Source organism: Ylistrum balloti, unplaced genomic scaffold (genome assembly GCF_031769215.1).
Source record: "Ylistrum balloti isolate Yb309-2 unplaced genomic scaffold, AGI_CSIRO_Ybal_v1 Utg370820, whole genome shotgun sequence".
Lineage (NCBI taxonomy): Eukaryota > Metazoa > Mollusca > Bivalvia > Pectinida > Pectinidae > Ylistrum > Ylistrum balloti.
The window spans coordinates 230,952-256,909 of record NW_026782474.1 but is presented as its reverse complement, the minus strand read 5'-3'; the positions used below and the strand labels follow the sequence as shown (position 1 = coordinate 256,909).

The following is a 25,958-nucleotide window of genomic DNA, read 5'->3' as shown; positions in this document are numbered from 1 at the left end:
GAAATTTAGCCAATTCTCTAAAATCTTACTTGTCAGGAAGAATATGGTCCTCCCAAAAGTAGGTCACTGTAACCTTGACTTCGACCTTTGACTTCCATAAAAGTATGTCAGGTGGGGGACTGTAATTCTTGAATTATCTTCTTTGTTTCAGATATTCACTGCCATATTTTGTGCTGCTTTGCAGTACTCTTTTTATTTATATTGACAAATGTTGCTTTAAACTTCACTTCAAGCTGATGTAATTAATGTGTTAGCTGACTTGCTGAGAAGAATGTCACCATTTAACTACTATGCAGGATGGACAGTCAATTGTTTTAGCATAGAAGACCAGCTGTTAATGACTCTCATGAAATTAAGGCTCAACTGTAGGGATTTAGATTTAACAGAGAGATTTAACACAAGCCATGCAACTATTTCAAATATCATAAATACTTACATTTCTACTCTACATGAAACTTTATTTGATGGTGTCTTGAAAGCTGTCAGTATACCTAGTCAGTTAAAATGTAAGGGGTCTATGCCAAAGTCTTTTAAAGACTTTAATTCTGCCAGAATAGCAATGGATGCTACAGAAGTTATTCAAGATGTTTCATCAGACATGATTTGTCAATCTCTTTCCTATAGTAACTATAAAAGTAGGCATACTGTCAAAGCTGTAACATGTGTAGCTCCAAATGCAGCATTGGTATATTGTTCTGATTTGTACCCTGGATCAACTACTGATGCAGCCATTGTAGAACGTTCCAGGTTACATGATCAGCTAAAACCAGGGGACATGATACTGGCTGATAAGGGTTTCAATATTTTTGATAAACCACCTGCTGGTGTTTCATTAAATATCCCTCCTTTCCTGTCAAACAAAGGTCAATTTACAAAAGAGGAGGCAGAACTTTGTTTTAAGATTGGAAGAAGTAGGATCTATGTTGAGCGAGCAAAAAGAATTTTGAGATTTTAAATCACATACCAGCACAATACAGGCATTTATCAACAAAACTTTTTCAAGTTTGCTGCTGTCTTGTCAATGTTCAGGCTCCACTGTTAAAGGAAATTGCAGATAAATATGATATTGTCCAGTCTTGAAATGTCAGTCTGTTTTTCTATTTATAATTTAATATTTCTTGCACATTCTACTATTTTCTCAGCTGTAAATCTTGAGCTCAGCTATTAAAAGGACATGCAAGCTATTATTTCCATACCAGCATTAGTGATGGGTTATCACTGGATTAATGTTTTTGCTTGCTGTTCTTAAAGCATTAGGCATAAAAAGAATTAACTTAAAACTGTTTTCTCATGAAATACTGAAGGCATTCAAATTTAACTTCACACATGAGTTTGAGACCATATGGTACTATATACATGTACCACTGTTAAGACAGATACAGTAAGTCAGGACAATCATTTAATAATTTCTTGTACTCTCAAAATAATAACTATTTATTGTTTCATAATACTTTCACTGGGACATCTTATCTTACTGATCATTTATCTGTTGCTCTGTAGATGTACATTATGTACATTTATCTGTAGATGTACAATATCATGATCATTATCTGCAGATGTAAAGAATTTGTTGAGATGTTATCTATAGATGTAAAAATATGTTGCAAATAGAGTTGTAGTACAATTTGACATTTTTTAAAACTAAACTGTTTTAATTACAGTGATGGCAAGAACGTGTTGAAATAAAAATCAATCAGAACAGAAATAGTTGGTGTCCACAGTTGATCTTTTGTTATCCTTATCACCTGAAAGTCTTTTGTTGTCCAGACAGCAAGGTCACAACACTTGAGTCCCTGTCAGGTACAGCTGGACCTGTATCTGGTGCCAGTAGTCATGTGACTGTTTTAGCACAATCTTTCCATCATCTGACATTTCTGAAACAGTACACATATTGGACTTAAAACCAAATAACAAATATTGGAATCATAAATACACTTATCCGAGTAATCTCCATTATGTACCACATATGCTTGGTCATATACATACTAATATACACAGCCTATGAATCAAATCAATATAAACTTTTGTTAGAAACAGCTGGGAAAGTTTCGAGTACAAGGTAGTCGTCTTTAGAACATAATTTATCTCGGCAAAAGGGAATTATATATCTGTAACTTGACAGAAATTTAACATGTCAATCTGATACACATCTTTTAAGTGGTTTCAGTCTGAATATCTCCTTGAAATGAACAATTTAGTCTGACTGTTAGCAAAGTCACAGAGCTTTTAAAGAAGTTCATAGTTACTTCTTACCTAGGAAAAAATCTTTGATAGATTCACACGCCTCTAATATTGTCATGTCTCTGGCTGTGTATGGGCATTTCACCTCAACTATGTCTGGTGATGAAGTTAAGTGGTTTCTACACTGATGATGGATACTCCTATCATTCTTAAACTCTCCTTGTACAAATACATCAGGTGATGCACCAAGTACCCCAGACTCATGATGTGATATATACGTCTCTGGCTTGCACGCATGCTGATACCACCCGCATCTCATCTATTACTAAACGAAGCACACTGCCACTTTCGACAGATGCTTCGCGTTTCCGAGTGAGTTTACTCTGGTCATTCACATAGTTGGCCCAGTACGAAATCGACTCATGGGTTTGGGGATATCAGACCCTGTCACTTCATCTCCTTTGGCGCCTTTTCAACTTCTTGACATCCGAGATGTCGTAAAATGTAGACATATTAAGACAATATTTAATTTGTAGTTACTATGTGTCATCTTATGTGTATTATCAATAACATCTAAAAACAAACATGACATATCGAAATTAGGTAAAATAAAAGAATTGTCCTATATCTGTACATTTTCCACCAATCGAGAATTGTTCACTTCCGGCGGAAGTGCACATGTTGTTATTTTTACCGGCGTGAGTCTTTGTTTCGTCGGTAATAAATCGCGATTAAAACTATATTTACAAAATGAGTGGAGGAGTTTATGGAGGAGGTAATGTAAAATGCTCATCCCTTTTTGATATGCCATATTTAACTATGTATTCTCTGTCAAAGCAGACATTGTTTGACTGTAATGTTCGAGCGTCTGTGTATTGCCGCTTTAATTTGCTGCATTTGAATAGCAGTGCATAGTACTTAGACATTTATTACAAAGTAACGAAATGGACAATACCTTTACTGAGTGTATCATATATGCGGATGAAATACGTATATGCGACAGAGTCATATCTGTATTTTAAATTAAAAGAATCCTGATGTCTGACTTAAATAATACTGACTAGGTGACACTGTCAATGGAACTGCAGGTAGCAAATTTAGATTCAACAAATTAAATGAAAACGAAACATTATTTAATATCGTTTACAAGTTCAACAAAATGTAGAGCATTTATTAAGACTCACTCAATGAACCAGTTTGCCATCAGCGGGGAACCAACAAGCCCAACAGACATAATTTCTGTGGCCATAATCCGAAGGGCTCTTAATATATTAATTCACAATTTTATCCTTGTGTTGGACGGGTCCATACTGCTGATAAATGCTGAATTTTTGTGACCCATGCATGTGACGGCATTCAGGCAATGTTTTATATAACTGTCAATAGAGCAAGTTAAGGGAAAGCTAAAACATTTTCCTACTAACTAATTTGCATGCGTGTCAAAGAAACTAAATGTAAAGTATTTCTACTCATCATGTTTCCCCATAAACTTCACTTTCACATATTTGCAATGGCCTCACTACAGAATCTCTCTAGTCTTGTAGTTGTGACCCTTCCAGAAAGTAAACTCTCGTATGATTGATGAAAATATTAGTGGTAGGATGGATATTAGAAGCCTTTGGTCTAGATCAACTCTGATACATTAATTAAGTGATCAGCCTTTGCTTTTTTCCAGATTGATAATTGCTGATGTACATTTGGAATTAAATGCAGAAAAGGATTTATTTAATAATACATTATATTTTCCTTTTTTGAAGGGATAACTTGTTAAAAGTTATAAGATTAGAGTAGCTCCTGTGGTCAGATGGCTAGTTGTTATTGGTTGATACCAGGCAAACAGAAAAAAATTGAAGGAATTGGTTCTTCTGTTTCAAATCATAATGACATTCAATTTTGTTTTAACAGATGAGGTTGGAGCATTGGTTTTTGATATAGGCTCCTATTCTGTTCGGGCTGGATATGCAGGAGAAGATTCCCCAAAGGTAATTATAGAGGATATCACTATTGTATTCAAAGGTACAGGAAAGTGATGAATTTTACTTAACAATTTTTCAGTCTTTGAAATGTCACAATTTGTTCTTTTTTTTTTAGATTTTAAGGATGAAATAGATCTGTTTTTGTTTTGCATTATTTAAACTGTTTTCTGATGATTGCAGGCTGAGATACCTACACATGTAGGTGTTATAGAGGACCTTGAGGCTGCCATGGAAACAGAAGATAAAGAGATCAAACAGGCAGATAAAAAGTACTACATTGACACCACTATGTTGAAAGTGCCACGTAAAGGGATGGAAATCAGCAGTTTCCTCAAGGATGGCATGAGTATGTCAAACAGACTCCTAATAATATTTGGCAATAAGCGATAATGAGTATTTGAATTAAAGTAAATCAATTGACAGATTTGCAAATTCACATATTCATAAAGCTTATTATTCTTAGCTTAATAATTTGTCATTATTAAATGAAATGATATCACATAGAATTTTCATCAATGCCCCATAACGATATGCAAAATATGATTGCCATCAGAATTTTACATACAGATTAGTTTTTTTCCCTTATGTGTATCATCTGAATATTAGATATTATTTATTTATGACGTATTATTTCAATCTTGAATAAGAATACAAGTTAAATTTATTCTATCTTTTTTTTATTTCAATTGTGAAATGTTGACTGCAATCTCCATGGGGAATCTATTAATGGGATAATCCACTTTTGCTGAAAGTTCTATACAAATCAGTTACAATATTTTATATTAAAGTTGACAACTGGGAGATTTTTGAGAAGGTGATGGACTACACATACTCTAAGAACATCAAATCTGAAGCCAACATGCACCCTGTGATGATGTCAGAACCGGCAGTAAGTACATGACTGTAAATCTGAAGCTATCATATACTTTGTGACGTTATCAGGAACAGAAGTAAATGCTTAGGGGCAATACTGCAAGTAATTACATGTAATAGTCATTTCATAACTAGCAATAAGCTGTTGGATTGTTATAATCTGATCAATATCAATTGCTGTTCAGTAGCATTACAAATCAGTAATAGTTCTTTAATAAACCTACCCCCTGATTGGAGTCAGACAGAAGTACATGTTGGCTCTCAGGGCTTATTGCAGGTTAATCGTTTTATGTTTGATTTCAACAGACTTTTTAAAAATCATTTTACAGTGGAATAGCCGAGGAAAAAGAGAACGCCTGACAGAAATTATGTTTGAAACTTACAATGTTCCTGCTTTCTTCTTGTGTAAAAATGCAGTTTTATCAGCGTATCCTTTTGTCATAACTTTGTGTGGTTACTTAGACTAAGTAAAATTGTTCTTGTGTCTTGCTTGAAAATTTGTCTTTAAAAACTCTTTTCCATGAGATATTTTTGTATTATTGGGTAACTGTCTGCCAAGACTATTATCTCCTGTAATCTTCATTACCAGATTATAAGTAGCAAGCTACAGTTGAAACGACTGAAATTCTACATTCCTGTTTTGCTCTTACACATGTAATTTAAAGGGGCTATTTAGTTTGTTTATTTTTTTTTCTAGTTACAAATTCATCCGTAAAAATGTAGTTCAATAATCCTTATGAAATATCCTCACTGACATATTGATACAAGCGCATGTTTTTTGTCGGTTTTTTAATGAATTATATGGGAAATCCTAATCGTCTATACAGCACGATAAAATGCAAATGAGCAAGCCGTCTATGCACACTTTGACCTGTGAGCATGCACAAACAAAAATGGCTTCCCAGCCAAAGCGTGTCCATGGCAAACGGGTCGCGTCATCGCACACAAAACATAGAAAAGGTCAGTGGCAGAAAGCTCACTCTCGAATAACAATTGGAGAGTAGTAGGCCTACGAGAGGTGGGACAAGTTCAAGAAAGAAAATTTTTTTCGAAGTAATGAAGAAGTTGTGAAGACTCTTCTAGACTTGGTAAGTGATAAGTCATCATCGCTGGTGATATTTTTTGTATGTCAGACCGTGTTTGGCAGATTTAAACCATCAAATAACAATTCACCGTGAATTTTAGTAACTTTTATATGTTTTACCACACCATTTCTTTCATGATTTCCTTATGAAAGGAGTTAACGTGAAATCAGACTCACCGTTTAGTCACTTGATGCCACCATAACACGTGCATTTGTTTACAAACAGTTTTCTTCCCGCTAGAGGGCGCAGTGTTTCATGCTATATTTGGTTTATCGCTAATTTTGGCAGGGGCTTCCCCAGATTTTAAACTGACTACATTGGACATTGGCTACATAGGAGAAAACTATTATGTACAGATTTGTTAGTCTGGACACATATATTTTCATTTCCAGCTGAATAGCAAAAACGTTGCTTGATTAAATAGCCCCTTTAAAGATGTAGATTTATTTTTGCTAAAAAAAATAAAAACATTCTTTGCAAAATCTGTACTGGGAAATTATTGCTCCTGTTTAATTTTCACCCTTTTTATCCATGAAATAAAAGGGCGAATTTGAGACGAGAGAAAATTTTGTTACACTGATATAACCCTTATATATAATCTTCAGAGAGCATAATGAACAATCATGTATGATGTTACAACAGCAAAAATAACCTGGGGCAAAATTTTTCCAGTATACAATATTTTTATAATTTCCTTAACTCTTAAAAGATTTGCAAATGGAAGATCTACGGGTCTGGTATTGGATAGTGGTGCAACACACACAACAGCTGTTCCAGTGTATGATGGCTATGTCATAGGTCAAGGTACAGTATTATAGATTGATCTGAATCATTGCTGTAGACTGTAGTAGAGATAATATCTCGACAATAGCCCTGTTAACTGTATATTGTGTATGATATTGAGAACACTATAAATCATGATCTCAATGATGTATCCACAGCCATCGTGAAGTCACCATTGGCAGGCGACTTTATATCTCTGGAGTGTAAGAAACTGATGGAGGAGCTAGAAATTGATGTTATACCACCATACATGATACAGAACAAGGTAAGATCTTTTTAATGTATACAAAAGAATGTAATAACTTTTTGATGTACACAGAACAAAGTAATACCTTATTGATGTACACAGAACAAGGTAATATCTTACTGATGTACACAGAACAAGGTAATATCTTATTGATGTACAAAGAACAAGGTAATATCTTATTGATGTACAAAGAACAAGGTAGTATCTTATTGATGTACACAGAACAAAGTAATATCTTACTGATGTACACAGAACAAGGTAATATCTTATTGATGTACAAAGAACAAGGTGATACCTTATTGATGTACACAGAACAAGGTAATATCTTACTGATGTACACAGAACAAGGTAATGTCTTACTGATGTACACAGAACAAGGTAATATCTTATTGATGTACAAAGAACAAGGTAATATCTTATTGATGTACAAAGAACAAGGTAGTATCTTATTGATGTACACAGAACAAAGTAATATCTTATTGATGTACACAGAACAAGGTAATATCTTATTGATGTACACAGAACAAGGTAATATCTTATTGATGTACAAAGAACAAGGTAATATCTTATTGATGTACAAAGAACAAGGTAGTATCTTATTGATGTACACAGAACAAGGTAATATCTTATTGATGTACAAAGAACAAGGTAATATCTTATTGATGTACAAAGAACAAGGTAGTATCTTATTGATGTACACAGAACAAAGTAATATCTTATTGATGTACACAGAACAAGGTAATATCTTATTGATGTACACAGAACAAGGTAATATCTTATTGATGTACACAGAACAAGGTAATATCTTATTGATGTACAAAGAACAAGGTAGTATCTTATTGATGTACACAGAACAAGGTAATATCTTATTGATGTACACAGAACAAGGTAGTATCTTATTGATGTACAAAGAACAAGGTAGTATCTTATTGATGTACACAGAACAAGTTAGTATCTTATTGATGTACAAAGAACAAGGTAATATCTTATTGATGCACACAGATCAAGGTAAGATCTTATTGATGTACACAGAACAAGGTAAGATCTTATTGATGTACACAGAACAAGGTAGTATCTTATTGATGTACACAGAAGAAAGTAATACCTTATTGATGTACACAGAACAAGGTAATATCTTATTGATGTACACAGAACAAGGTAATATCTTATTGATGTACACAGAACAAGGTAATACCTTATTGATGTACACAGAACAAAGTAATACCTTATTGATGTACACAGAACAAGGTAATATCTTACTGATGTACACAGAACAAGGTAATATCTTATTGATGTACAAAGAACAAGGTAATATCTTATTGATGTACAAAGAACAAGGTAGTATCTTATTGATGTACACAGAACAAAGTAATATCTTACTGATGTACACAGAACAAGGTAATATCTTATTGATGTACAAAGAACAAGGTGATACCTTATTGATGTACACAGAACAAGGTGATACCTTATTGATGTACACAGAACAAGGTGATACCTTATTGATGTACACAGAACAAGGTAATACCTTATTGATGTACACAGAACAAGGTGATACCTTATTGATGTACACAGAACAAGGTGATACCTTATTGATGTACACAGAACAAGGTGATACCTTATTGATGTACACAGAACAAGGTAATATCTTATTGATGTACACATAATAAGGTAAGATCTTATTAATGTACACAGAACAAGGTAAGATCTTTGTACTTAATCAGATAAAAGTGTTGTCTAATGGTATCTCTGTTGGATTCTAATAGTTGAAATACTGCGCCAAATATTTTTCCCTAGGTTTGTGTATATATAATGTCCTGACTTGGCCAGATTCCTACTTTCACCACTGGTGAAATGTGTATATATAATGTCCTGACTTGGCCAGATTCCTCCTTTCACCACTGGTGAAATGTGTATATATAATGTCCTGACTTGGCCAGATTCCTACTTTCACCACTGGTGAAATGTGTATATATAATGTCCTGACTTGGACAGATTACTACTTTCACCACTGGTGAATTGTGTATATATAATGTCCTGACTTTGCCAGATTCCTACTTTCACCACTGGTGAAATGTGTATATATAATGTCCTGACATTGCCAGATTCCTACTTTCACCACTGGTGAAATGTGTATATATAATGTCCTGACTTGGCCAAATTCCAACTTTCACCACTGGTGAAATGTGTATATATAATGTCCTGACTTGGCCAGATTCCTCCTTTCACCACTGGTGAAATGTGTATATATAATGTCCTGACTTGGCCAGATTCCTACTTTCACCACTGGTGAAATGTGTATATATAATGTCCTGACTTTGCCAGATTCCTACTTTCACCACTGGTGAAATGTGTATATATAATGTCCTGACTTTGCCAGATTCCTACTTTCACCACTGGTGAAATGTGTATATATAATGTCCTGACATTGCCAGATTCCTACTTTCACCACTGGTGAAATGTGTATATATAATGTCCTGACTTGGCCAGATTCCTCCTTTCACCACTGTTGAAATGTGTATATATAATGTCCTGACTTGGCCAGATTCCTACTTTCACCACTGGTGAAATGTGTATATATAATGTCCTGACTTTGCCAGATTCCTACTTTCACCACTGGTGAAATGTGTATATATAATGTCCTGACTTTGCCAGATTCCTACTTTCACCACTGGTGAAATGTGTATATATAATGTCCTGACATTGCCAGATTCCTACTTTCACCACTGGTGAAATGTGTATATATAATGTCCTGACTTGGCCAGATTCCTCCTTTCACCACTGTTGAAATGTGTATATATAATGTCCTGACTTGGCCAGATTCCTACTTTCACCACTGGTGAAATGTGTATATCCATATGAATTTCTCATTTTATGAAAATATCAGCAAAATAGATGTTTAAATGTACTGTGTGTACTACAGGAACCTGTATCTTTAATGGAGGATGCCAAATGGAAAAAGAAGGATATTCCAGAAGTCACAAAGTCTTTCCATAACTACATGGTCAAGGTAAGGACTTTGTCTTGCCTTGCTTATGGTGAAGGGAAATGGTATTTTGCAGCTTCACCGAGTAAATTGAAATGTGACTTTCAGGTTAAATAGAATATATAATATAAATTTCTTTTATTTTACAACAATGTTGAAACAAGCCATAAGCTTATAATAATCACTCTTGTTGGTCTACATGTAATTGCGGGAGGGGTCTTATTGTGGGTGGAAACTGTAGTACCTGTGGAAAACCCACATGGTTGAGCAGGTGACCCCTACCTTTTCTCTGTTCTTGGAATTAAACTCTGATACGACCACTCAAGTGCCATAGAATGCAGTACATACTAGCACTGATATATTTTTGGATGTCTTTCTTTTGTTGTTATTAAGGCACGGAGAATTTTCTAAAGGTATTGAATGTAAGATTGAATACATCCTTTTGAGTGATTCTGCAAGTGAGATTAAATATTAAGTTGTGGGTGAGATAGACCAGTATTTTATAAATGTCAGCAGGGCATCGTGTGTTACAAATATTTTTATTTGATTTCAGGATGTATTACAAGACTTTGCTGCCTCAGCCCTTCAGGTGATGGACACTCCATATGATAACAGGTAAATATTATACAACTTCATACCAAAGATTATTGCTGAAATTGATACACACAAATTAGATTTATTTACTTTTTACAGGGTAATCAACTGTTTTATGGATATTTATCCATCCTCTTTTTGTCTCCTTCTCACATACTGACTTCTTATACTTCCATCTATTCATTTCCAATCTTTCCCTATAATTATTCGTGTCTGAAGACCATCGGTCCTCACGATCTCCATGAAGATCCAAGGTCTGTGGTTCATTTCTCCTGTGGTGGTCTTTGTGTCGCAAAATGCGGAGAATTGGTCCTGTTATTGCTGCCACAGTTTTTGGCCTTTTGCAAGACACTACCATAATTACTCAGGATGGCCTCCCTTATGTTGTTCAATCAGGTAGCAACCAGCTACTACAAGGAGGCCCCCACCTCAAAATGACATGGCTGTTCACAGGATGATAAACCCAGCAAAAGTCATATTCGAATAACTCATAGATAGGTCTTAAGTATTCAAAGCAGGGCTCTCACACCCCATTTTGGGACTGGAGCCCGGGGTCCTTTGAATTGGGGAAAAATAATGGTGTTTTCCTTGGAATTGGGAAAACTTGGGGTCTAAATTGGGAAAAAGATACTATTTTGCATTGGGAATTCGGCCCCAAATCTGGCAGATCGAGAGCCCTGCACAGTCTATGTGGAAACCTTTCAGTTTAAAAATATGTTTAATGATATAGGGAGTATCTGTGTGTATGTCTACATTTTCGTTTTTGAAGCAATCATGAAAATTTGGACTTTGTTTTTTACTTATTCTTTTGTTATAACATCAGGACAGAGAAGTATTGTTTGAGTATCTTAAGGTGTGCAATTCTGTCCCAACAGAGTTTTGGGTACTATAGAGTTATAGATTTTCAGATAAGCATTTCAGTCCTCAATATGAGATGAAAACATATATTCCACTATACTATAAAGACACCTGCACGTCCAGTACATGGTTGTTTATGTTACCTGGTTCTTTACTGGGTGATATTGTACAGATTTGATAAATTCAAGCAGAACTATATGATAAGATGCATTTCATGCAGTATCCAACATCAGCATTATAGTTTGGGTGGTCGGGTGGTGCAGTGGTAACACACTCGCCTTTCATCTGGCTGTCTAGGGTTCAATTCCCAAAATGGATGTGAAAAGGTATTTAGTCACCTGCACGACCATGTAGGTTTTCCCCAGGAACTCTGGTTTCCTCCCACATTAGGACCTCCGCATGCTTCCATTCAGGCCAACAAGGTTGATCAATATAAGCTGATAGCTTGTTTCACAATTGTTGTAAAATAAATGAAGTTTATATATAACCTTATAGTCTATCCATAAGATATAGATCATTTAGAGAAGTAACCCCTACAACAGGTCATCACTGGATTTCTTCAATATGTTTATGTTCACTAATTAATCAATGTTAAATTTGATTAATTCAATCTGCAAGTAAGCAATTACTAGTTATTCTAAAATCTGCTTACAGCACGGCTGAGACAATGCCAACAGTGCTGTATGAATTCCCTAATGGCTACAACCAAGACTTCGGAGCAGAGAAGTTCAGATTACCTGAAGGCCTTTTCGACCCCTCAGTGATAAAGGTGAGATGCTGTACCATAGAAAAGGAGTTACCTTATTATATTTTTTTTTTACCATCAAACAAAAGTCTAAGATTTTGTTGTTATTATTTTTTTTTATTTGTAATTTCTTTCTGGCAATAATAAAAAAAAAATTAGGTACCAAACTTGCTTTACATCATCATATATCACTATTGTAATAGAGCCCCAATACCTTGTAGATCAATCATGTGTAATTCCTCCTGTCAGAATACTTTTAAACATTTGCTTACAATGCATCCAACTTGCAACTTTCTTATAGACCTGTTCTGTGGTTAAGTAAATTCATTGATATCATATTATGTACTTATCTTTCAGATATCAGATGCTTAATATGACTTTATATAAATGAGGTCTAGCTCACTCCATTAGGAACCTGAGAATCATATATATTTATATAACTTCTGTGTATTTGTAGGACTTGCCAAGTGGAAACACCATGTTGAGTGCAGGACATGTTGTGACCACCAGTGTTGGAATGTGTGATATTGATATACGACCAGTAAGTAAACATTTCTGTACACAACTTTATACTTAAAATATATTTCAGTCTCTTTGTCTAAATTTCCTCTCACTTTATTGGGGTTTAATCCTAAACCCATTTAGTTACAATAATGCCATTTTTCGTCAATACATGCATTTTCGAGATCAGCATTCAAAAAATCATGTATTTGCGAATATGTCTGAAATGATAAGTTTGCGAAAAAAAGTATTTGAGAATTCTTAGGGATTTATGGTATATAATGTAGTCTGCAATAACCCAAGTCCAGGTCAATTAACCCTCTCACATCTGTTGCAGTTTCAGTAGGATTAACAACAAATCATTGTCCAGTAATAAGCCCATGTCCCTATTTGTCTTATTGATTAGGCCCCAAGACAGATAAAAGAATTAGCAGCAATGTCGTGTGAAGTCAAGTTTAACTGAAAATCCAATCCAGATTTTGATATGATCACAAATTATATATTTTTAATGAAAGTGACAGTAGTCTTATAGTCATTGTTTCTTTGGTAAGACTTCCTTTTGCACCCCACCCCCACCTAACAATGTCAAACATACCTTGAAGAATATTTATTGCATATTTTACCTTTGTATCACTATTCCAATAGATGTCCAACTTTTCCTAATGTTACCTTAAAAAAGAACCCTTTTCAAACACATGGATATCTCATCCTTATTGAAAATTGAATGAGGGATACAAAAAGAATTCTTTCTGTCTCAATTTATTGTTCCTGTTTCTGTGTCATACTAATCATTAACACAAAGACTGCACCAGTGTAAAGTTTTTGATTTTGTTTCTGTAGAGCCTGTACAGCAGTGTAATCGTTGTGGGAGGTAACAGTCTTATCTCTGGATTCACAGAACGACTCAACCGTGATCTCGGTACCAAGACACCACCTGTAAGTACTCTTTGTCACCTATAGTGTATATAAATTTCATATAGACCTTGGTCTGTTATTTCCCATAGATTTTTAACAGCAGTAAATTCACCAGGAAGAAATGGGTGGCACTATGCCATTCCCTGACACCCTTTTCATAAAGAAAGATGATAAGTAACTGTGGTCACGGTATTGACACAGCCACGAAACCTTACAAGATACGTCGAAATGATTCTAATTTATCCTAAGGATAAATCACCCCAAAAGAATGTCATAAAATGCAAGAACTGCAATGCATCGTACGTCAAATAAACAGGCAGGAGGTGTCACTAGCTCAGAGTGAAATCATTTTCAGTCCCAGATCAGCAAAATCATATTATTGACTGGGAAAATTAAAAAAATAGTTGACAGGGAAAATATCTTTTCATGCTGCTGGCCCAAGAGGCCATCTTGATATGCTATGGTGGGCCACTACTAAACAGGGACAAGAGGCGCTACAGACAATCTCACATCTATGACCATGTGGTATAAAATAAAGTGTAGCTGTATTGACTATAGTATAATGTGGCCGTCTTGTGTAATTTTTTTCCCTCTTTTATCTGTTTATCATCTCGTCACATATTTCCAAGCTCAGTGTACATAGGATTATAGTACAGCTATAAAAGTTGGTAGATTCCTTACCATCTCCTACAATACTTATGTTAGAGCTAGTACACTTAACAGTGGTCGTTTATCTCATGAAGGTATGGTAACTGCATGTTCATCAAAACGTCTCACTCAAATCTTCTACTGTTTGTCAAAAGAGTAGCAGTAGTAATCAAAACAAGTGAAGAGGCTGGGTTCATCAATTTATTATAAACTGGTTTCACCCAAACAGGGCTTCTTAAGGACATCTTTACACCTAATGTCCAAATAAAGGATATATATTGAATTTTTATAATATGATGTCTGTTCAGAAGATATAACTCCATCACAACTCCATCATAACTCCATCATAACCCCATAACAACTCCATCACAACTCCATCACAACTCCATCATAACTCCATCACAACTCCATCAGACCCCATCATAACCCCATAACAACTTCATCACAACTCCATCACAACTCCATCATAACTCCATCACAACTCCATCATAACTCCATCAGACCCCATCATAACCCCATCACAACTCCATCACAACTCCATCACAACTCCATCATAACTCCATCAGACCCCATCATAACCCCATAACAACTCCATCACAACTCCATCATAACTCCATCACAACTCCATCATAACTCCATCAGACCCCATAACAACTCCATCACAACTCCATCACAACTCCATCATAACTCCATCACAACTCCATCATAACTCCATCAGACCCCATCATAACTCCATCACAACTCCATTACAACTCCATCATAACTCCATCACAACTCCATCATAACTCCATCAGACCCCATAACAACTCCATCACAACTCCATCACAACTCCATCATAACTCCATCACAACTCCATCATAACTCCATCAGACCCCATCATAACTCCATCACAACTCCATCATAACTCCATCACAACTCCATCATAACTCCATCAGACCCCATCATAACTCCATCACAACTCCATCATAACTCCATCACAATTCCATCATAACTCCATCACAGTTATTTTACCCTACTTATTAGCTATATGAAATTTGTTTACAAAGATAAAATTACTCAGTGTCCTCTTGTTAATAATCTACTCTGACACTGTTAGTTGTCTTTGATTCCCCTGGAACTTTATCACTAGAATCATCACTTAAGGCCAAGTCTTTGTGAAGCATCTTGTCAATGTGTGTTTTTCAGGTATCATCTTGCTTGTTCTCCAGCAAGTGATGCAAGTGATTTTTAAGTGTCAAGTCACTATTAACCAGTTGTTTGTTTTACTGGGCACTTCTTAGTATTTACAGTCTTAGGATAGTCTCTGCATCTTTAAAAAGGATATAAGGCTCTCTTCCAAAAAAATACCTGTAAAAAGAATTGATCTGTAAAAAATGTATCCCTTTTTTTCAGGCTTTTTTGAAAACTGTACAAAAAAATTTGTATCACAAAAAAAAGTTGCCAATAAACCAATAGTCCTACAAACAGGATCTCTGTTTGAAATGTGTTTGAGGTCAAAGGCTAACAGATTCGGAGAAAACAATTAAGAAATGACATTTACCCATAATTCAGGTCTAAACTGTCACTATCTAACTATCTAGTAAAGATAGACGACAAGATCGTGTGACATGTAGTTGTTATTTTGTAATTTTAGTTAATACCTGTTTTTAGAATAGACTGTAAGCTTAATTGTTATCATATTTCTCGGCAGTTTGTCATTACCGAAAAACTAAAACACCAAAAGGGGGACATGTACAAAGTGACTCCTTACTGATCTTGTCTCTTGAATTTGTTACATAATATCATTTAATTCTCGTTTTGGAAAATAGAAGTAACATACTTCAAAAGTCAAAGGTCAAAAATCAAAGTGACATCTTGCACACATATTTTTGATAACACATTAAGGTTAAACATGGTAGACACAACCTTACAGACTGATACTGAACTTTTCAGGCAAGAGTACAATGAGATTTCACAAAAAAAAAAAACCTTGTAACTTCCAATGTCAAAATTCAAATTGGTCACTGGTAGTTATCTTGAAATATAGAAGATTCTTAACACGTGGCACACATATCTATGACCCATACTATGATTACAATGTTGAAAGAAAATCTGTTCAGCAGTTGTAAAAGTGGAGCTAGGTCAGAAACTTACAATATCTAAATCCCAAAAAGCTGCTAGTAGCCAGTTTGAGTATTTGATAATTTGTCATGCACAACTAGAGTTGTTTATGTTAGTGAGATTTCAAGAGAATCATTCTTATAGCTGTTTGAAAATAGGGATCACCAACTTCAATATCCAAGATGGTCTCTAGCTGGCAGCTAGCGTACAGCAGTGCACAACTTAGACCAACGCTTATTGGGTTGATGAATGATTAAGAAAATCTGTTTAGTAGCTATGGAGAAACAAATGTCACAAAAAATTATCTAAGGACATAGGAATGATAAGTGATTGCGTATGGCTGGATATTTTCATGGGTCAAAATTTCGGCAATTTTCTTTTAAAACGATTGAATTAAGATATCGCACTCTTTATGTAAAAGGACATCTTACAGGAATTAAGATAATAACCACTGGGTATTGCTAAGGATTAACTTTTTAATTCCGGGTTAATTTTTCAGTGGAAAAAGTCTTGTGTTCCCTAGTTTCATTCCAAGGTAGATTTTTTTTTTTTTTCTGGAAAAGAAATTTTCCAGTTTTGGGTGTTTTCTTTTATATAAAAAAATTACCAATTGTGGGTTGGAATTTACAACTTCTCAAGTTGATGATCTTCCATTCAGTAGATGGCGAAATTTCTCCTAATTCGTAGATAATATAAATGCCTTTAGATCTTAGATTTATCTGCATATTCTTATTTCTTAGATTTATATAACTTGACCACGGAGCATGAAATATATTGAATTATATAAAGAATAGTTTATTTTTTCCTTGACCATACAGGTTAACAGTGTAAGATTTTTTGGGGGTTTTATTTACTCACTAACTTCAGAGATGTAGAGCCAACACTTAAAGTATCAAGGGAGATAACTTCTGCAGTCTTATAGACTTTTTGCAGAATCCTTGCCACTGCTGTCTCCAGATTACACTAAATGTGGAATGTAGTAATTGAGGTGAATGTTGATATTTGTTAGAGTGGCTGTCATCAAATTTTGTCAGTTTAGGATGGTTTTTTTTTTCACTTGGAGCATTCTGTGTGGCTTGGAATTTTAACACTGACCAGGTATGGTCCCAGATTTAGTGGTTAATGTCAAAACAGCAGATATAGAAGAAAACACTGTGTTCCACAAAACATAATTAAAGACAGAAACAGGTAAATATGAGACCAAGTCATTATTTATTGAAAAGGTTCTGTAGTTGCGTCAGTTTTGTAGGCGTAGTCATTGTAAGAGGATGTTAAAAAGAGGCATTACAACAAATATACATTAAAATACCTGTATGTTTGAAGATAAAAAAATTAAAAATGGTTGAAAATGAAGCTAACGTCATACTTGTCTGCCGCCTTGTGTGTGACACGCCCTGTCAGAAATATGGGGCCTTCAATAATGCCACACTGGAGACAACGTCAAACCACACCCAAAATTAGAGACCATTTGTGAAGGCTGAACTCTAATTAATCGCAACTTATCAGCCCTGAGGGATTGCTTTTTGTGCTGTATTCATTTTACAGGAACAAGAATTTATTCATTCTTAATTGAAAATGTTATTGCATCAGTGACTTAGAATCAATGGATGTTTAAAAGGATAGAATGTTGGCAATCAATTAAAAATTTTTGTTTGATTCTTTGTAAAATATTTTTTTTAAAATAATCAATTCTCTATCATTGTCAGTTGTTGGGCAAAGATTAATGTGTAACATGAAATGTTTGTACCAGAGGTACACTTCGTGATTTTTGACTTAATGTCAACCTTAAATTGCTGCTATTGGTCTGTATGTTATTTGTACAGATACATTATACAACCAGCTCTCTTGTAATCCATTATTGTGCCAGACAATACATACATATTCTCTGCTTTGCCCGTTGCGATTTCTAGGCTCAAGTATGTTTAGAAAAATGCTATTTGTACATTTAAAGACTATGATTTTAACTTTTGTGATTGGTTTGTTGTAAAACATTGTATGATAGTTGAAAGTATTCATAAGTGAAATTTCATATACTTATAGCTGTCATTGTCAGCCGTGATATTTTCGGGACTAAATTTTTCATCTGTTTTACATTTTTTTTTATCACACTTTAAATCCTTTGCTTCTGTTTGTGTATTAATTATCTACAGTTTCACAAGATGATTTATAGATTTGGACCCATCAATGAATTAACACTAGAGTTTTCAGGGTTCTTAGCTCTACTGTTGATGACAGAGAGGTGGAGGCAGTGTTGTCAGTGTGTGTCTAGATCCTGCTATTGACCTACCAAACATAAAATAAAAATGATGGATTCTTTTTTCTTAATTATAGTTGAAGTGAAAAAATGTATTTTTAGCTAATGTTATGAAATTCTCAGATAGTTTAATTTTGGAGCTCTAGTTATCTTATTTTCTGGATTTTGTTCTAATAACATACACCACTCAGGAAAATGCTTTAATTCTAAAATATAAATCCCTGAAAAGTTACTTTAATTCTAAAAAATAAAAAAACCCATTAAAATAATTTAATTCTATATGATAAACCCCTTGAAAAATTATTTAATTCTTAGAAATAAACCTGCGAATCTTTTTTATTTTAAATCTAATACCTGTCGGAGATTTCATCATTAGATACTTGTACATCATACCAGATAGTGAGGTGTACATGTTCTGCTATCTCCCATTCCTATACCATCTCTGGTCTCTCTCACACTTTATTGGACAGAAAGTGCTAATCAGATAATACCTTAGGTAATTGGTACTTTTTAGCATTAAGATCACCTTGCTTTTTGATTCTATGTAACAGTGTTAATTTGTTAATGTTACAATTTTTAATGCCATATAGGAATTAAAAGATGATTTTCTTGGTCCAAATTTATTAAAAGTTTTGCAGACGAGGCTTAAAAAATTCAGAATGTTTTATGTTCAATCATTCTTGCATGAAAAAAAAATTGTAAGCTTTTAAAAATTTTCTTTAAACAGCATGGCCTACCTAAAGAACTAACAGAAATTGAGAAAGAATTTTTTTTTATGTAAGATGATAATAGAGTATGAAAATACCTACCCCAGTAAATCCATAGATCAGGACGCAATGCTTATATGTATGAGGTGATTATTTTTAAATCCAGAAGAAATTGAAAAAGAATTATAAGGATGTAGTTTGTGTTTAAGCTAGGATACCTAACATCATAGAGACAAATGTTAATGTTGCTTACCTTTGTTTGTCACCTTTTGAACAAAACGACTTTGTAAATCATAAATATATTTGAATTTAACTTCAGATTTGATTTAAACATGCTAAAAGTCTAAATGCACTGTATTATGAACATCTTTCTTCAAAATAATACAGTTTGAAGCCACACATATCCTTCTTTGTTCTAGTTTATAATAATTTTAATTATTACATAGAAGTTTATAGAAATATTAATTACTCCATTAGCAATAAAAAATGAGATTTAATTGGTTATAAATGATATTTAATATATATATATATATATACAATGTAGGTACATGTAATAGTGTTGTAGCACTGAAGGAGGATACAATATACATGTTTTAAAGAATACTGTTAGATTTTAATTGTTTAATGTCTTGTCAACATCTGTAGTCATTTAAGACTGATCTCTCCATGTATTATTGGAGGTGAGTGTGTGTGTTCTCGGGAGGCTGCTGTGTGTTCGTGTAAGCTCCTTGTAATAGAAAGGGACTGAGGCAGATTTTATGGTGCTACATCGTACTGAAGTACACTGTATGTAAACTGGCAGGACACCCCACAGTCACAATTATACTTACAATAGGCAAATTAGTCCTTACACTAACACAAGAGTGAGTATTGAGCAGAAAGTAGTAATACATAAGATTGTGAGCGGTTTAAATCACCCTGCATCAATGGCCCTTCGTCTCTCTGTTGTCATTCATCTGTCATCAGTCCTTAAACAGCCTTTGTTACTGCTGTTCTTGAGAAGCACTGGAAAGATCTTCCTAGTTGTGCCTTTTTGAATGTGGGAATGATAAAAAAAAATGGCTGACAGGCAGCCATCTTAGATTTTGACAATGAAAGTTTGTGATCACAATTTCTTGGGAAGTACTGGATCAATCTTTGTCAAATCTATTTAGTATCTACTTTGTCTGATAAGAAAAAAATGAATTTTAACAATGAAAGATTTTTATTGCTATTTTTTTAGAAGTACAAAATTGATTGTTCTCTATTTTCAGATGTAGGTTCCCTTTGTCACTTTTAATAACTCCACTTTCGGACTGATCAGGAAAAAAAACATAATAGCTAGCTCACAGGCAGTCATCTTTGATGTTAACAATAAAAGTTTGTGATCCCAATTTCTGGAGAAGTACTGGATGGGTCTTTGTCAAATGGCTGACAGGAGATTGTCTTCGATTTGATAGTTAAAAGACTGGTATTGCAGATTCCTCATCGTATTTGATATAATTAAGACCTTAAACAGAGGAAAGAAGAGAAAAGGCTGAAAAGGGTCCATTTTTATTAAGAATGAATAAAGATCAAACAAAGGTTGGTGCCATGATCTCCTTAGATCTCTTGTCTAAAGTCTCTTGAATGTCTCATTTATGGAACAGGACCTAAAGCCTTTTTCCTCACAGGAGCAAACCCTCCGCTAAAGGTAGATGTTGCAACAATCAGATTTTAGCTGCAAACAGCTGTGAATGGTTGTGGCACAAATATTTCAGAAATCATTGAAAGATGGATGATTCTGTATTAAACTGTAAGGTAATTTTTTAGAAATATTTGATTAATTTTAAGATATTAAGCCATCAATATTTTAGAGATGAATAAAATATATACTCTTTGTGTAGACTAAGATATCTGTACTGAAAATGATTAAGGCGACCCAGTACACTGTCTGTCTGTACATCTCCTTATCACAAATAACAGTAGGGAACCCGCCAATCTGTTTGAGCTGCACCGTTCCCCTACAGCCTATCTTGTCAAACTAAGACTTTCTGGAGTTTCGTTTTTGGTATAACTAATAGACGTATTACCTACATTATATTGACAATGTCTACTTTGGCATACATTAGATGATAGCTCTTTATCACATAACTTGATGTACTGTTGGTATTTTAAGAAGCATTTCTCTAGGAATCTGTCAGATTTTGGTTGTGCACAGAACATTTATGTGTTGTCTACATTTGATATGTATGATGCACAGGATTTTATCAAGCTGCATTTGATAAGAGTATTTCTTCGGGATCATTGAGTTATGAAGCTAATTTAAAACAAGAATGGTGTATATGTGAAAATATCTTGTTCACAACGATATATATATGACATATGTATCCATTTTAATTTAAAACACTTAAACTTTTATATAATCAATTAAACTGGAAACTGAACAAAATAGTGTATACAAGAATCATCACTTTAGAAATACAGAAAAAAACATTTAAATATTTAAGTGTGTACTTTTCTGAAGGAGAAAAAAAATCAACAAAAGTTGTTCTAAAATTCAGTACATTTATTATCACCTGTGTGGTCAGGTGGCACAGTGGTTATGCACTCGCCTTTCACTTATACATCCAGGGTTTGATAGGCAGAACATGCATATAAATGTGCTGGATCCCTTGCCCGACCATGTGGGGTTTCCTTGCATACTCTGTTTTACTCCAACAGAAAGACCCCATGCACAGTTTCAAATAGGTCTACAAAAGTGATTTTTATAAGTTTATACCTTGTTTCACATTTTTTGTAAAATAGATAGAGTTAATTTATATATTTATAACAGGTACAGTGAGTTGAAGAATGTTTCACTAATTTATATATTTATAACAGATACCGTGAGTTGAAGAATGTTTCACTAATTTATATATTTATAACAGATACCGTGAGTTGAAGAATGTTTCACTAATTTATATATTTATAACAGATACCGTGAGTTGAAGAATGTTTCACTGGATACCTGTTTAATGCATACTTCACACCTCTCACAATAGAAAAGTGTGGGCATATAAATCACCTGTTACCACAATCCACTGCACACTTAGTCCCCATTCATGGGTAATCATGATTAAATGGCTAGTAACAAAGGCATGTATCTGTATAAATAAAGGGAGATAATAAGTTAGTAATGATTAAGTCAGTATTACTACTTTAGGAACTAGTGTGATTAAATGTCAGAACTACACTTACAGAACTACAGGTTAATCAGCCTTTTCCTTATAACATCATCTGACATTGTAAATGATTGTATCTTTGAATGGAACAGTAGTGTCAGTGTTCACTTTACAAAGAGAAGGCTTTACCTATAAGAAAAAAGGAAAAAATGTATGAAACAGAAAAAAAAGTTTAAATAGTGATGTTATCTGTCATATTCTAAAAATCTCACCTCAGTGACAACCGGAAAATCCCAATTTTGTGTTTATGACTGGAAGTGACTTAGGAACAGTCACCTTCCAGATATGAAACTGGAGGAAGACATACATCTCTACCGACATAGCTGAAAGGATAGATAAAGAATACTCTAACCATATATAAATCAGTGCATTACTTTACAGTGAGTTTCTTTCTTATTGAATTAGTTCCGTATTCATCTTTTATCTGAATGAATATGTTTATGTTTCTGTTAGACTATCAACCAGGGACACCACAGCTTAGCCAGTCAGAATGTTGGCCTATGAAAACCTCAGGCAACAATCTGAGATGGGTAGTTTGTCGTTCCCTACCTGTAGTGGTTTGTGTTTCTCATGAACCTGAGAATTAGGCTGGTCTAGGCTATTGTAATTGTGTTCTTTGGCAAGAAACATTACCCCGATTGCTCCAATAATATGTGGTCCTCCAGTATGTTGTTCTGTGAGGTAATCACCACCAACTATCAGGAAACCTGGTTGCAAAATGACCCTGTCCGTTCATTGGGTGTTAGTTTCAACAAACAAACTGATTAACTATCTAATTACACAATGATACATTGATTCAAAATGATAACTTTTAGTTACAAAAATGTTAATGTATCTTTTTCAATTCAAATTTGAGGAAACTAATTGAAAATTTAATTTTGATTTCTTTTGATGTTTCATGTGAAATGCTGAATATTTGATCCAGATGACAGTTGTGTCAGTCCAGAAAGTAGGACAGAGCTTAAAATTTTTTATAAGGCATGGAAAAATACAGGCTTGTAAGAATTTTCCAACATGTTCATTTTTTAAAAAAATTAAAGTAATATTGAAAAATTGGTAATACATGTATTTTAAATTCAGCTATATTTCAGTTGAAATGAAGAATTTTTTTTTAACTTTTAGATATGTTACAGCCAGACATACATTATTTTTATTAAATCATGAAATCTTTTAAATGCTACCATTTTTTAACCCTATCACTCATTTTATTACATTTTATTCCATTCTTCACCATATCCATCATAAAAACTACTGCTGTGATGAGGTGCAGATGTTGCATACGAACGTAACGGTAACAGATTCAGAGTTTGGTTGCTGACATCAAATGTTTCATCTTTCCTAACCGATTCAGGCGTTCCCTGTGATTCACAAGGGGAGACAACTCTCATCCTGCATAGAAAAAATTAAAGCTCAAACATATACAACAAATTTGATCTATCTAAACATGAACTGCTACACCTAGTCTTACCAGAAATATTACCATTATTCATCCTTTTTTAGAGCATGAGACTGAAGATTATATCTGCCACCGGTACCGCGGAGAGACGATTCAGCAGTTGGATTGGAGGATCAATTCTAGCATCTTTGGTAAGATATCTGGGAGTCACCTGTACAGTATCAGTGAATTTATCAATGTGCATGTTTAATGACTGTCAAAGTGATATCTTTTTGACAGAGAGGGGTGTTGAGTTCCTTTGTAGTCACAGTCACTTTTTGGAATCTAACAGCCATAAAAGAAAAAAAACCTTTGGCATTTATATACTGCATAATGGCATCTTCTATATTATTTGAACACCCCCTCTAGCGGATACTCATAAAAAATATCCAAGTCTCGCCATTTGTTTGTCAGTTTATTCACCATTTTATGTCACGTGGGACAAAGTTTTGATATAGCCTTTTATTATACATTTATATCATACAGAAAATTGTCATTTTGTCATGATTTGTTTTGTCCCCATTACTGGACATGATTTAAACTTAGAATCATTACCTTGTGATGGTTGTTTGTGGTACATGTATGTACGTATCAACCCTGTCTGACCTCCAGGGGCATGATGGGCAGGACCAAAATGTGTTAGCTTGATAGAAATTTTAATCATTTGCATTACATTCATCATTTATCATCTTATCTTACCACCAAGATGATTTCTATGACAAGACAGAACAACAAAACAGCAATTTTTGTAAGACTCGGTTGACAGTTAAGCCCCATGGGCCTCTTTGTTTATTTCTCTGTTTGGTGAATTTTATCAGCATGAATTATGTCATTATCATGTGCTCTGATGTGTTATGTTCAGGGTCAAATTCTTTCCCTGTGATTTAATAATGATTAATTAATAAACATTAATTACATAACTGAGTCTTTCACAATGTAATGCTGATATGTGTTGTCATTGACTTTTTAAACATTTCAATAATTACTTTTGTATGTGACAGGTATTTTCGCTGATACCAGCATTTTGGATCAGTCAAAAATACGATACTTCATGGAAGATTTCTTAAATTTAAAAAAACAGATTTTCATATCAATAAAGATATGATGAGTTTTATATATTTCACTCAGACAAGCCTTACTTTATACAGGGCTCCTTCCAGCAGATGTGGATATCTAAGCAGGAGTATGAAGAGGGAGGTCGTAGCTGTGTGGAACGCAAGTGTCCTTGATGGCAAGGTCAAGGTCAATTTGGTTGTTAAATGTTATGTAGAAATCAGATCCAGGAACAAAAATTCTGTCCAAAAGACTGTCTTTTCTTCTGGTAACTATAATGGAAGCTGTGTTCTGAAAGTTCTCTCTGTGCTTCTTTACATACTATTGAAATATAATTCATGGTGCTACATAGTACTTAGGTCTTGGAAAATATTTCTTCCTTAGGAAAAATACTTAAAATGTGTTCAAATCTTCATTCCTATGAATTTCTACCACGATAATTTATACCATTTGTATACATCAATTTTTATTCCCATGAAAATGTTATGAAAATTTTTTTTTTCATAATTGATGAACATTCTCTATGAAAATATTTGCTTTTGTGGTTAATGAACATTTTCTACGAAAATATTTGTTTTTACTGTTAACGAACATTTTCTACAAAAATATTTGATGTATAATGAACATTCTCTACAAAATTAATAGATCAACTTTGAATCTCATACCTTGTAGTACTTTATCAATTTACAAATAAATACAAAATACAAATGCAGGATTAGAGTAAATTCTATAAAGACGTAAGTTATTGGGACCAGGAATATCTAACCCAGTTCAGAATTTTTTTTTATTATTATTATTATAGTATAGTATTCCTTACATGAAGTCATTAATCATTACA

The 25,958-nt window shown here is 34.0% G+C and overlaps 1 protein-coding gene and 1 pseudogene across 1 annotated transcript; one reads left to right on the top strand and one right to left on the bottom strand.

Moving 5' to 3' along the window:
- Window positions 1-1,655: 1,655 nt before the first annotated feature.
- On the bottom strand, window positions 1,656-2,567 carry LOC132558745 (uncharacterized; annotated as a pseudogene).
- Window positions 2,568-2,884: 317 nt separating this feature from the next.
- On the top strand, window positions 2,885-25,651 carry LOC132558749 (actin-like protein 6B). Its single transcript, XM_060223344.1, has 14 exons — window positions 2,885-2,956; window positions 4,087-4,163; window positions 4,338-4,503; window positions 4,946-5,046; window positions 5,360-5,457; window positions 6,825-6,919; window positions 7,057-7,163; window positions 10,066-10,152; window positions 10,682-10,743; window positions 12,235-12,349; window positions 12,783-12,866; window positions 13,667-13,762; window positions 24,133-24,219; window positions 25,216-25,651. The coding sequence occupies exons 1-14, from the start codon at window positions 2,932-2,934 to the stop codon at window positions 25,294-25,296; spliced, it is 1,281 nt and encodes a 426-aa protein (XP_060079327.1). The 5' UTR covers window positions 2,885-2,931; the 3' UTR covers window positions 25,297-25,651.
- Window positions 25,652-25,958: the final 307 nt, after the last annotated feature.

Coding starts and splice junctions, on each gene's coding strand:
- LOC132558749 (XM_060223344.1), top strand. CDS start 2,932: ATGAGTGGAGGAGTTTATGGAGGAG. Junction 4,504..4,945: donor TTTCCTCAAGGATGGCATGA/GTATGTCAAACA, acceptor TTTATATTAAAG/TTGACAACTGGGAGATTTTT. Junction 24,220..25,215: donor GATCAATTCTAGCATCTTTG/GTAAGATATCTG, acceptor TACTTTATACAG/GGCTCCTTCCAGCAGATGTG.